This window comes from Carettochelys insculpta, chromosome 2, assembly GCF_033958435.1.
Source record: "Carettochelys insculpta isolate YL-2023 chromosome 2, ASM3395843v1, whole genome shotgun sequence".
NCBI lineage: Eukaryota > Metazoa > Chordata > Testudines > Carettochelyidae > Carettochelys > Carettochelys insculpta.
The window spans coordinates 45,371,102-45,384,346 of NC_134138.1; the positions used below are offsets into that span (position 1 = coordinate 45,371,102).

General features: G+C 45.4%; 1 protein-coding gene across 1 annotated transcript; it reads left to right on the forward strand.

Annotated features, from left to right (window-relative positions):
* The first annotated feature begins 46 nt into the window (after nt 1-46).
* Nucleotides 47-6,515, forward strand: RPL30 (ribosomal protein L30). Its single transcript, XM_074986890.1, has 5 exons — nt 47-92; nt 186-236; nt 2,403-2,548; nt 4,733-4,863; nt 6,400-6,515. Exons 2-5 carry the CDS (start codon nt 216-218, stop codon nt 6,447-6,449), a joined length of 348 nt encoding a protein of 115 aa, XP_074842991.1. The 5' UTR covers nt 47-92; nt 186-215; the 3' UTR covers nt 6,450-6,515.
* The last annotated feature ends 6,730 nt before the right edge of the window (nt 6,516-13,245 follow it).

Below are 13,245 nucleotides of genomic sequence, written 5' to 3' on the forward strand. Positions count from 1 at the left end.
GAGGTCTCACGCCGGGCTGCGGGGGGATTTGCGCTGCATTGTGGGAGTTCCTTCCTTTCTTGTTGCCCGGCCATCTTGGAGGCGCGTCTCGGGTGAGCGGGGCTCCGTCGGGCCGGGCTGGGCCGGGGGGCTGTGGGCCGTGGGCCGGCCGGCGCGAGGCGGTAACCCTTTCCCTTGTGTTTCAGCTACCGCCGGACCCGACGCGAGGCAGCAACATGGTGGCCGCGAAGAAAACGGTGAGTGAGCGGGGCCGGCCTGGCGCTCACGTGGCTGCAGCTGGAGACTGCGGGGTGGCCGCCTGGTTGGTGGCCCGCTCTCCCGAGGTTGCTGTTGAGCTCTGGGCGGAGGCGGCGGGCCCAGCGGAGCACCCCGTGACTGGGAGGGGGGTGGGGTGAGTGGGTTGTCCCGGGGTCGCTTGGGGAGGCTTCTCGCTGGGCTCCTTTGGTTCCTAGGAGGGCCTTGCTCCTGGTGCTGGCCGGTCTCGTCCTGCTCTGAGCCCCTTGTAGCATCCGGTCTTGTTACCGCTGTCAGCTGCCCGTTCCCTCGCGTGTCGTATTCTCCTCTAGAGGCTTTGCTGACTCGTCATAGGCGGTCAGGAGGGATTATTGCCCAGTTGGTCCTGAAGGAAATTTGGAGTGGGGCTTCAGTATGTTCAGTCTTGTCTTCGCATTGCATTCGTTTCTGGACCTTGGAACATAGGGGTATCGTGCTCTAAAATGTCCTTAGTGCACATTGTAATGGCAGCTTTAATGTGAAATGCTGGTAGGTAGGCATCCTTCAGTCTGCATAGACTGTGGGTCGCGCCCTTTAAAGTTTCAATTGAGGACATCATTTGCAGCATCTATTGTGACTATAAAGACCCACACGAGAGTGACAGTCCTTGCTGCATCTCTTGCAGATGTAGTGGGTGTCTGGCAAGTCCTTATTGTGCTTTCTGTGCGCTCGCTTCTCCTCTGCTAGCCGTCTGATCTTCATCTCGCCCTTCTGAAGGCCCTTGTGTAACCCCTGCCTCCATCTGCTGCGGTCATCTGCTAGTTCTTCCCAACTGTCCAGCTCGATGTCTACCTCTCTGAGGTCTCTCTTGCAGACATCTTTGTAACGCAGCTGGGGGCATCCGGGAGGTCTTTTGCCAGAGGCTAGCTCACCATACAGGATGTCTTTTGGAGTCCTTCCATCATTCATCCTGTGGACGTGGCCAAGCCAGCGGAGTCGACGCTGCCTGAGGAGGGTGTGCATGGTTGGGATTCCAGCTTGCTCGAGGACGGCTGTGTTGGTCACTCTGTCCTTCCATGGTATTCCAAGGATGCGCCTGAGGCAGCGCAAGTGGAAGACGTTCAGCCTCTTTTCCTGGCGGGCATACAGGGTCCAAGTTTCACTGCCATAAAGGAGGGTGCTGAGGATGCAGGCTCTGTAGACTTGCATTTTGGTGGGAGTGTACATCTTGTTGTTGTTCCACACTCTCTTGCTGAGTCTGGACAGAGTTGTGGCCGCTTTTCCGATCCTCCTGTTTAGCTCAGTGTCCAACGACAGGGTGTCAGTGATGGTGGACCTGAGGTAAATGGACTCGTGGACGACCTCTAACGTGCTGCAAACCATGACAAAAAATCACTAAGCATCCTTTTGATAGCAATTGGTGTCATCGTGATATTTTATGACACATATACAGTAAAGTCTTCCATAACCAGCATTATGTTATCTAGCACTTTCACATAACCAGCATTTTAACCATCAGTAAATTTTAGTTACGTTTTCCACAAGTGCACTTTAATGAAGGGAAATATAAATAAATACAGTATAAATTTACAGTGTGCAATACTGTTGTTGTTGGTAAAGTACTCTGCATGCATTTTTGTTAACATCTATTTTTGTTTTTCTTCAGTGGTCTGCATTGCTATGTATACCCCTCTATGATTCAGAATATTTGAATATCTGGCCACCTCCCTGGCCTGTTACAGCTGGATATGAAAGTGTTTACTATACATAGCATGGGGCCTTAAGTTTAGGTTAGTTTTATGTAGGGTAACTCAATGCGTCTAAATCTAGATTTGTTTTGCAAAACTGAAAAAGGATTTATAGGGATGCAAAAATATTTTGGTGCTAAGAAGGATAGAGGCATACTAGCAGTTGGGGCAAAACATAATTTATATAGTAGCTTTTTAAAAAATAACTTTTTTTCTCTAAGACATAGATAAACTTATTTTGAAGTTGGAGGAATGTTGTGTGGTGCGTCAAAACAAAAATAAACGTTTACAAGGTTTTTCCTAACTTGGCTCTCTAGACCTGAGCTACTTTATCTTTAAATGGTAGAAAGTTTAATTACTTGTATTTATTTAAAGTGCTTTACAAATTGTCTATTCTCTGTGTTAGTTTGACTTACTCTATGTAATTGAACTCTGTTACAGAAAAAGTCACTAGAGTCCATAAACTCAAGGCTTCAACTGGTTATGAAAAGTGGTAAATACGTGCTAGGCTACAAACAGACTCTGAAAATGATCCGACAGGGCAAAGCCAAGTTGGTCATCTTAGCCAACAATTGTCCTGCTTTGAGGTAGGTAGAATTATATTGAAAACTTGAACTCCTAAAAGTTGTATGGTTTTTGAATGTATAGTTATCCACAGCAGCTTATGTTTTCACAGTGAGTATTTTTAGTACAGTGCACCAAACTGTTCTGGTTTTACGATCTCTGGTTCAAGTTTCATGTGCAGAGCATGCACAGTTGTCTGTAAAAAGTGTTGGTAATTTATATTGCTTATCTTCTGTATAGCAAAGTAAGCTTATATTAAAAACTTTCTATACCTAGTATTGCTCAACTAGTGACAAGGAAGGGAGAAAAAGGGAGCCGGAGGTCTTAAATGACTCTTCCCTTCTCCCACATTTTGAAGTCTCCAGCTATGTGGGCTGGACCTTGTTTGTGATCAGAGAGGGTTTGGTGGCATTCTAAAGACGTAGAAATTGCAAGATGCAGAAAAGGTATCCAGATCCTGTGTAGTGGCTAGACCAGTGTTTCCCAAACTGTGTTCTGTAGGATGCAAATTGGTGTTCCATGAAAAAATTTTCATGCTAGCAATATTTTTCTTTCTAAAATAAGCAGTCGTGCATCAAAAATACTAAGTTATTTGAAGAGTATTCAGACTGTAGAGATATTAAAATGTAACACATTCATAATAGTATAGTTTTATATAACTTGTGTGGAGACAGGGGAGGAAAGCACTCTTCCCATTAATAAAAAGGTTACTTTTTATTTTTAGTAGTTTTTTGTGAAAACACACTTATTTACAGTTTTTTCCATAACTAATTTATTTTGCATTTTTCATAAATGTTTTTAAGCTTTAAGGAAGGACAGTCCTTTTATGAACAGTATTTTTCTTTCTATTTTTGTACAAAAGAATGACACTAGCCATCCTTCTTTCAGCTGTTATATTGATTTGCTTTCAGTTTGTGCTTGGTTTAAAACTTAATTGTCGGGTTGCTAACTGTCCTATCAGGATATCAATTGTCCATTCAGATGATTTTTTTTTTCTCTTGCTGTTTTTTTCTTTGTAAAATAAGACATCTGAAAAACTACTAAATCAACTTTTGACTGTTACGTGTGGCAATTTTTTTTGGTATGGAAACACGCTTTTCCCCCAGACCAGCATGTGTATGTTCCCTCATTATATTTCAAGCCCCAACATGTTTCGTGGCCACATTAGTTTTGTCTAGCCCAGTGTTCCCCAATCTGTGAAGCTATTGTGGGGTGAGGACAGGCTGATGTGGCTCTGTCCCTCATTTAGATTGCTGCAGGGGACTAATGGTGGCAGGCAAAACCTGTAGTTCAGAGGCCGGGTAAAAAAGTGGCTGACTGACTGACTGAAAGGGCTGGATACAATGCACTGCAGTGCCACTGTTGCCAACAGAATCTGTTTCCTGGTTCTTTGCTCAAAATCTGGCCACCGCTCTTCCTCAGCCTTCCTGAGCTCAGTTTCCAATTACTATCCCATCAAGCAGTCTTGATCACTCTCCCTTTCATCAGTATTTATTTGCATCTTCTGTCAGCCCTCTACCAAGGAGCCTCCCTGGTATTTGAACAGCCCCTGTAGCCTGCTGAAAAGACATCTGCACTAGCCTGAGCTGCCAAACCCTGTTCCTGACCAGCCAAATTAGACTCTGGCATGAAGAAATGCAGGGGAAGGGTTAAATCTTATGAGGACCCCTCTCAGCAGGGGTGGTCAGGTAAGCCAATGGAATGAAAGGACTTTTTTGATCAGAGGGCATTTGCAGTTTGAGGAGTCTGTGGCTGATGCAGAGGGGGAAGAGAGATAATTGTTCCCAGGCTTTTGAAATGAATCCAGTAAATATCCTGACCATCACAAAATCAGCCAGAGATATGTAAGTACAAGGGAAATGTGGTAGATGTGATCAGGTTATGGTTATTTTGGACTTGGTGTGAGAGACCCTTCAGACTGCAATTGTTCTCAGTTCATAAAAGTTTCTCTTCTTCCCACCTTCTGAGAGTTGTCTGTAACGGTTAACCCTTGCCCTGCTTTTCTTCATGACCGTCTCCTATCCCAAAGCTGGGATTGGAAAATGGGAATCCCTTTGGGAAAATAAAGTATACTGAGGGGGTGGCCACCATAAGTGGAGGAATAAAATTAACTTTGCTGCCCAATCTAAACCTATGGAAGTGTAAGTAAGTTTCAAACTGGTCTGTCCCAGTGTTCAGTTTTCTGATACACAGGTTTTAATTTTCAGAAAATCAGAGATTGAGTACTATGCTATGCTGGCAAAGACTGGTGTGCACCACTACAGCGGCAACAATATTGAATTGGGTACAGCATGTGGAAAATACTACAGAGTGTGCACGCTGGCTATCATTGATCCAGGTATGTGTATCTCTACTTTGAGAGCAGAGTGACCCACAGCCCCATCACTGGTCATCCTGCTGCTTTTGTGTATGACTCACCACAGAACAGTCACTGGATTTTCCATTCTGTTTAAAACCAGGATCCAGGGCATGAACTGCACTTCCCATGACATGAAACTTTTAAGTAAAATTCATGTTCTTGACACAATGGTTAAGGCTACACTAGTGAATTTTGTTGACAACACTGGAACATCCACACATGCAATGTGTTTTGTCAACAATATGTCAACAGAAGTCGGCATTTCTGCTGACAACCTTCTGCATCTCTCAGATGAGGAAGATCACCTTAAGGCTGTGTGGATGCTTGGAGGGCTTTTCTCGGCAGACAGATGTCCAGGACACTGAGCAGCCCTGTGTGCTGTACTTCTGGATGCCTGTTTTGTCAAGAGAGCAGCTGGGTGTTCTTCCAGTTGGCTTTTGTGTGGCCATGTTCTGTCAACATAAGTTTTGTTGGTAATGTCTTCCAACAGTAACTTCTTTCAGCGGATCACTGTAGTGTAACTGTAGCCTGCATGTTTTCTTTATTGAGCTTACTTTAATCCAGCAACCTGTGTTTTTTTGTTTTTTCTTTCTCCTCCACCAGATATGGGGGTCTTTAGAAGACTTGACAGTTGGTAGTAATTTTGTTTTAAAATTGGCCAGTTAACATGGGCAGGGAATTTTTCCCCCCCTTTTGGTCTGGGACCACACCAGTGGAAAAACAAAAGAACAAAAAACAAAAAAAAAAAACTCCACCAAACCTCATTTCCCCTCACTCACCAGCCCCAGAGCCTAAATGGGTCAGTGCTGGTATAGTTTGTGGGCTTGCTATGCTCTGAGTGAGCCAAAACTGACAGGGTTCAATGTGGGAGTGGGCTGCCAAGAAGCAGGCTTGAGGTGTGGGGTCTGGGAGGGAGGGTGCAGGAGCAGGTTGGGGGGTGGGTATGGGCAGAATCAGGGAAATAAGTGCCAGAGGGGTGGTACTTGGCACCAGTCCTCAGAGGCACAGATGCCTTAGTATCTGTGCCTTGCTGCTTCCAGCCTCTGGCCCCCTGCTTGTCTGGTTGGCTGCAATTGTTGCCAGCCAGAACAGCATGTGCAAAGCTTCCAGGCAGCTCCTCTTAGTGCTACTGTTCTCCCACAGCTGACAGGGGGTGGGGAAGCAGCAGTGTTATAGAGCAGATTCTTCCCTATATCAGCCAGAGCCTGTGGGCTGGATCTGGACCACAATCCCTAGGTTCCCCATCCCTGTTTTTTAAATAGTATACATCTGAGCGTTGTCTTTATCCCCCAACTATTTGTGTGTCAAGTATATTGAGTCTTTTAATGTGGTAGAATTTGCAGAAGCCAAGTGTACAGATTTGTAAGTGGAAGCTATTGATCATTGTGGAATGGCAAACTTGAAATAGCTTCCAGGCTTAATAAAATAATACACAGCTAACTTGTCCTCTACTTGTAAATGAATTTTGCTATCGCCCCATCCTGAGATTTCAGTATGTCTTTCTTTCATTTGCAGGTGATTCTGACATCATTAGAAGCATGCCAGAGCAGACCAGTGAGAAGTGAAAAAAAAAAAAAAAATGCTGTCAGAATTTCTATAATAAAACTGGTTACAGACTTGTTTTAAAACATTGTACTTTGTATCAATTATATCGTTACAAACTTGGGGCACAATTTTGCTGTGCTTCCTTTTGTTTTAGAATTTTTTTACAAGTCTTTTGATTTGAATAGGGCAAGTAGAATGAATGAGTCCATGAAAATCCTGATGGTTTGATTTTTGTTTTGAGGGGTTAATTCAAAAGGCGTAGAACTTAAAAAAGCCTACAAAAATCAGTTTCATCTGAAGTATGTAAGTGGAAGACTTGTTCAAATAGATGCAAAAGGATAAAGCTTATTTGAATTAACACAGATTCTTTTGTTAAAGATCCAAAGAAGAGAGAAGATTGTGTTTTTATTCCAAGGGCATATTGGAATTATTTGTGAGGTATAACGTAGGCACAACATCTTTTATTAAATCCAAAGGCTTAATGGGTATTCATAAAATTGCTCTAAATGTGCCTAAAAACTCTAAATAATCCACAATTTACTACAGCTATAAGTTTGAGCATTTTCTCCCTGTAACTTATGAACGGTCTGGGTACCCTTGGTTTTAACCCTGTATTGTTTGGTTGGCTTCAACTGGATTTGATAGGTATTAGCAAAGAATCATTGAAGTTTTTTACTTATGTTTTATCGAACAAGTGGTGTTATTACCAATTATCAAATCTTAGCAAAGGCCAGTTGAAGGAGTTTCATGTATAGCCCAATATTTACTGCATCTGGTATCCAGTTCTCTGTTTGTATTTCTTTGCTTTCGCCCAAAGCTTAAGTGACATGACATTGGTATTTGGGATGGTCACAACAAGCTTGTTGCAACTCTTCTCGTGATTTCATTCTCTTAGGTTTCATGCCTAGTTCACCCAAATGTAATTTCTAAATGGGGAATTCATTTCAGTATATTAAAACTGTCTGCAAAAATCTGTGAAACAGTAATGAGGCATAGGGCTTACGTGGTTGTGGGACCAGCTTCACATTTTAAAGAGACTTTTGTTTTTTTTAGAAACCACTGTGTACCCCATCTGCAGATGATGGGTTTTTTAAAGCGATTGACTCACCACTAATGATCTGATTAAAGATCTTGGTTTTGGTCCAGAAGCAGAGACCATCTTTCTGTCTGCACTTTATGTACCCAGAAGCCCGGATCTTGGGTGCTACTTTAATAGAATAAGGTTTTAAAAGAGAGGTCAACTCTCTGCCACCATCTAGTAAAAATAAAATTTCTCTCATGGGTGGCTCTGAATTTTTCAGCAATCTAGCTTTTCATACAGCGCCATACAAAATACACTTACACAAATTTTAGTGAAGTGTAATTCCCTTTGATATATGCCAAGTCAGTCGTTGATACTAAATTTCTTCTGAATGGTAAGAATCTTGGCAGGTGGCACCTGTTGGGGCCGGTGAAGGGTGGGGGGGAGACAGGAGGAGGGAATGAGGGAATCTAGACACAATCATAAATCTACCAAAGCTCAAAATTCAGAGGTTCTAAGCCCAGAAGAGATCATCTAGTCGGACTCCCTGTGTGGCACAGGTTGGAGAACTTCCCCTAATTACTTCCAGCATGTATCTTTAGGAAAAGAAGTCACAACAAAGCTGGAAGGCATTTACTTAGCTCTGCCCCCATTTTTTAAATCTATACACTTGGCTTGCCTTTTGTTAAAAGGGCATTTTTATAAAATGTACAACTTGCCTGTTTAAATGGGCATTATTTAAATTGGAGTATACTAGCCACCCTTTAGTTTTTATGCTAGACCCTGGTTAAAATTCATTTACCTGTACTTCAGTATTATGATATTTAAAGTTGGGGGGGCAGCATTGTTTTCCAGGATCATCTGTCTGCCTTATATGTTAAATTATAGGGAGAATACAGATGCCCAAAGTTGCAAACCACTCGCATTAGAAGATACTAATGCAGATATCAAACACAACATACTCTTGGTTTATGGTAGATAGTACATAAAATGCAACCAACTGCACTTAGCTCCCTGTTCTAGAAAGAAGGGGCATGTGCTGAATGTCAGGTTGGAAGCCACTTAAGTAACATCTTAACAGTCACTATATGTAAATTTTCTTTGTGACTAGTCTAAGGAACCTAATGGATCTTTGTAAACAGTTGTATTTCCAGTGTTGGGTTTTGCAAATCTCACTGCACAATTACAGGATCTCTTCAGTTACTGCTGCAGTCTAGTTTGAGATTATCATGGTAAGTTGTTTTTCTTAACCTGTTGCAAGAGGGAGATTTGTTAAGAATTTGAGTCCAAAATTGTAAATACTTTCAAAAATTGCAATTTGAGAATAGATAGATTTATTTAGGTATGAATTTAACAACATCACAAGATAGCTCATGTATGTATATACATGGGTTATATATTGTTTTGTAAACTTAGCTGAAAGTGAGTACAAAAAACTCCCCGAAGTCTTTATTGTATTTTTCAGCTGAAGGAAATTTACCCTTTATTCCATCAAATTTGAATAATTTCTGTCTTCAGATATCTTTTTGGTAACTTCCGCTGTGTAAAATGTGGAGGCACCAGGAACTGAAAACCATTATTCTTAGGCCATTTGTACACAGGCCACTTCCTTTGGAAGTGGCATGTTAATGAGGTGTGGATGCAAATTCCCCACACCTCATTACCATAATGTCACGTGATTTGGAGTCCAGAAGACCATTCTTCCAGACTCCTAAACACTGTATAGAAGCGCCGTCTGAGGGGTAAGCTTCCAAAATTTTTGGGAAGAAGGGGCCTCTGGAAGGAGGACTTTCTTCTGGAAGCTCCCCGGGGCCACACTTCTATACAGCGTTTAGGAGTCCGGAAGAATGGTCTTCCGGACCCCAAATCACGTGAAGTTATGCTAATGTGGTGTGGGAAATTTGCATCCACGCCTCATTAGCATCTTTTGCTCTGTGTATGTGTAGAAATGGCCTCAGAGTAATGGTTTTCAGTTCCCAGTGCCTCCACATTTGTGCTTGTGTTTAAAACTCTTAGGCAGTGGAAGTTATCAAAAAGATACCTGAAGACAGAAATTGTTCAAATTTGATGGGAACAAAGGGTATGGCATAAATTTCCTTCAGCTGAAAAATACAATATAGTGTGTAGAAACAGCCTTCGTATGCAGGGAGGGATGTCACTTCACAATAGTAAGTCTCTAGGAGTTATGCTTTCATCTCCACAACAGATGACCTGCCATTTAATGAGTGTGTGTAGAAAAGGCTGTTGCTTCTGTGGAAAGAAGATTGGGAAATAACTGTTCTGGCAAACTGATACCAAAGGAACCTGCTTACTGGTTGCCTGTACTTCGTTACAGGCATAGTAAGGGGAAAAGGTATGTAAAACACTCTTTGAAGATAGAGGGCGGTAGTAACAAACTAGAGGATTTTAAGGGCGATAGAAAATACACCCTTCAGATTTACTTCAGAGAGAAGGGTGCCTTTTACACGGTTCTCAAATTGGAGTACATGAGTGTAAATTCATCCTCTGATTATTCCCCCTAAAGCAGTGGTTCTTAATCTTTACTGTAGCCTGCACCCCTGTGGTTCTCAATTTGTTCTTGCACCCCATATCCAAAATGGAGATGGGGGACCTATACACTTAAATGCATATTAAATATATGTAAAATACCTTTGTTACTACTTGCCACAATAGTATAGTAGGCATCCAAAAACACACAGGTACTATCCAGAGATGTGGAGGTTTGCTGTGGAAGTAAACTGTAACCAGTAAGCTCACAGTTAACAGGTAACTGAATTCATACATAGGTCTGATGAAACAAAGTAGTTGTACTAACGTGCCTGTGCTTAATTTTTCAGTGATTTACCTTCTAAAAAATTGTCTTGCACCCCAGGTAAAGAACCACTCCCCTAAAGCATTTAGTGCCCATATTCTGCCCCCACTAACTGGAGAAACTTGCATGTCTCCCACTGGAGGCTAGATAAAACTGAAGAGGAGACTTGGCTTGAAGCATGGTTGGATAGAGTAGAATGTAGACTAGGACAAAATCAGGAATTCTGCCCAAGAACTAGAGTGCTAGGTGGGGAATCTGTGTGTGTGATGGGGTTCAGGGGTCCCCCTGCACTGCACCCTGTCTGCTGGCAGGATTGACTCTCACTCAGCAGGTACAACAGAAGGTTTATTAGGCAACAGGTGCCCAGTTTCTCACAGAAGCGACAGCACAGCAGCCAGAGACAGTCCTTCCAACCCATCCTAGGGAGAAGACCCCGAGGGGTGCCCCTCTGGGGTGTAGCTTTCCCCCTCCTCAGGCTGGCTGCCTTCCAGCTCCTCTTTCCCTAGCTTCCTAACTGCCGCCCCCGATTCAAAACCCAGCTCGGCTCCTCCCTCCTCTTTGTTCAGGGCAGAGGTGTTACCTGCCAGTTGTAGCCCCAGGGTCATCCTTAGCCACTGGGAGCTGCTGCTTGCCTCAGACATCCAGCCTGACTCACACATACACTCCCCCCACTCCATCACATCTCTTCCCCCCTTCCAGACTGAACTGAGCGGGGTCACTTAGCCAGTGACCTGGGGAAGTTCAGGGCCCTCCCTGCATGACAGGGCATTGGCTATGGTGTTGTTGTTCCCCTTCACATGGACCACCTCCATGTCGTAGTCCTGCAGGAGCAGACTCCACCACAGGAGCTTGGTGTTGGCCCCTTTCATGTGATGCAGCCAGGTCAGGGGTGAGTGATCAGTGTACACAGTGAAACGCCGTCCAATCAGGTACAGCTGCAGCTTCCCCAGTGCCCACACCATGGCCAGACATTCCTTCTCTATGGCTGCGTAGTTCTGCTCCCGGGGCAGCAGCTTCTTACTCAGGTACACGATGGGGTGTTTCTCCCCTTTGCCATTCACCTGCATTAGCACCGCCCCCAGCCCCTCCTCTGAGGCAGCGGTGAACAGCAGGAAGGGTTTGTTGAAGTCTGGATTTGCCAGCACTGGGGCCCTGACCAGAGCCTCCTTCAGCGCGCAGAGGGCCTCTTGGCACTGCTCGGTCCAGACCACCTTGTCAGGCTTTCCCTTTTTACATAGCCCCGTGAGGGGGGCTGCGATGGAGCTAAAGTGGGGCACAAACCTCCAGTAGTACCCCGCCATCCCAATGAAGGCCTGGACCTGTTTCTTAGTCTGGGGTGTGGGCCAGTCTCTGACAGCCTCCACTTTAGCTGGCTCTGGCTTTAAGCAGCCGCTGCCCACCTTGTGGCCCAGGTAGGTCACCTCAGCCATTCCAACCTTGCACTTCCCTGCCTTGATAGTCAGACCAGCCTTCTGGAGTCGGTCCAGCACCTGCTTGACTTGGGACACATGGTCCTCCCGCGTCTGGCTGAAGATGCAAATGTCGTCCATGTATGCCAGGGCAAAGCTCTCCATCCCTTTCAGTAGCTGGTCCACCAGACGCTGGAAGGTAGCAGGTGCCCCCTTGAGGCCAAAGGGCAGGACCAGGAACTCGTAGAGCCCTACAGGGCTGATGAAAGTCGACTTGAGCGGGGCATCTTCGTCTAATGGCACTTGCCAGTACCCTTTGGTGAGGTCTATGGTGGTGAGGTAATGGGCTCCCCCCAGCTTGTCTAAAAGGTCATCAGGCCTGGGCATGGGGTAGGCGTCCAATACAGTGATGGCGTTAAGCTTGCGATAGTCCACACAAAACCGAACAGACCCATCTTTTTAGGGACTAACACCACGGTAGAGGCCCAGGGGCTGGACGAGGGTTAGATCACCCCCAGAGCCAGCATGTCTTCAACCTCCTGCTCTATGTCCTGAGCCATCTTCCCTGTGACTCTGAATGGCACACACTTGATAGGGGCATGAGTGCCCGTCTCTATTCGGTGGACAGCTAGGTCAGTGCGTCCAGGTCTGTCAGAGAACAGCTGTTGATGCGAATGCAGCACCTCCTTGATCTCCGTCTGCTGGGCAGGGGTCAGCTGGTCTGAGAGGGGAATAGACTCCAGCAAGGAGCTGGCTCCAGCCCTTGTGAGTAAATCCACCAAGGGGTCATCCCCCTGCCCCTCCCAGTGCCTGCACATGGCCAGCACCGAGTTCTCTCTGTCCCAGTAAGGTTTCATCATGTTCACATGATAGACCCGATGGCTGTGGGCCCGGTTTGACAGTTCCACCACATAATTCACGTCATTTAGCTGTTTGACGACCTTGAAGGGCCCATCCCAGGCCGCTTGCAGCTTGTTCCGCCGCACAGGTACAAGGACCATCACTTGGTCCCCGGTGGCATGGGCTCGGGCCCTGGCGTTACAGTCATACCAGACCTTTTGCTTCCTTTGGGCCATGGAGAGGTTCTCCCTGGCCAGGCCCATGAGCTCGGTGAGTTTTTCCTGGAAGGACAGCACATACTGTACCACTGACCCCCCTTCAGGAGAGGCCGTCCCCTCCCACTCTTCTCTGAGCAAGTCCAAGGGTCCCCGTACCCTCCTTCCATACAGCAGCTCAAACGGGGAGAACCCCGTGGATTCTTGGGGCACCTCCCTGTATGCAAACAGCAGGTGGGGTAAGTACTTGTCCCAGTCATGGGGGTATTGATTCATGAAGGTTCTCAGCATCTGCTTCAGAGTCCCATTGAACCTCTCCACCAGTCCATTGGTCTGCAGGTGGTAGGCTGTGGCCCAGGTGTGCTGGACCCCACACTCGACCCACAAGCTTTGCAGTAGGGCTGACATGAAGTTGGACCCCTGATCTGTGAGGACCTCTTTGGGAAACCCCACTCTGCTGAAAATGGACAGCAGTGCATTCGCCACGGTGTCAGCATCGATAGAGGTCAAGGCCACTGC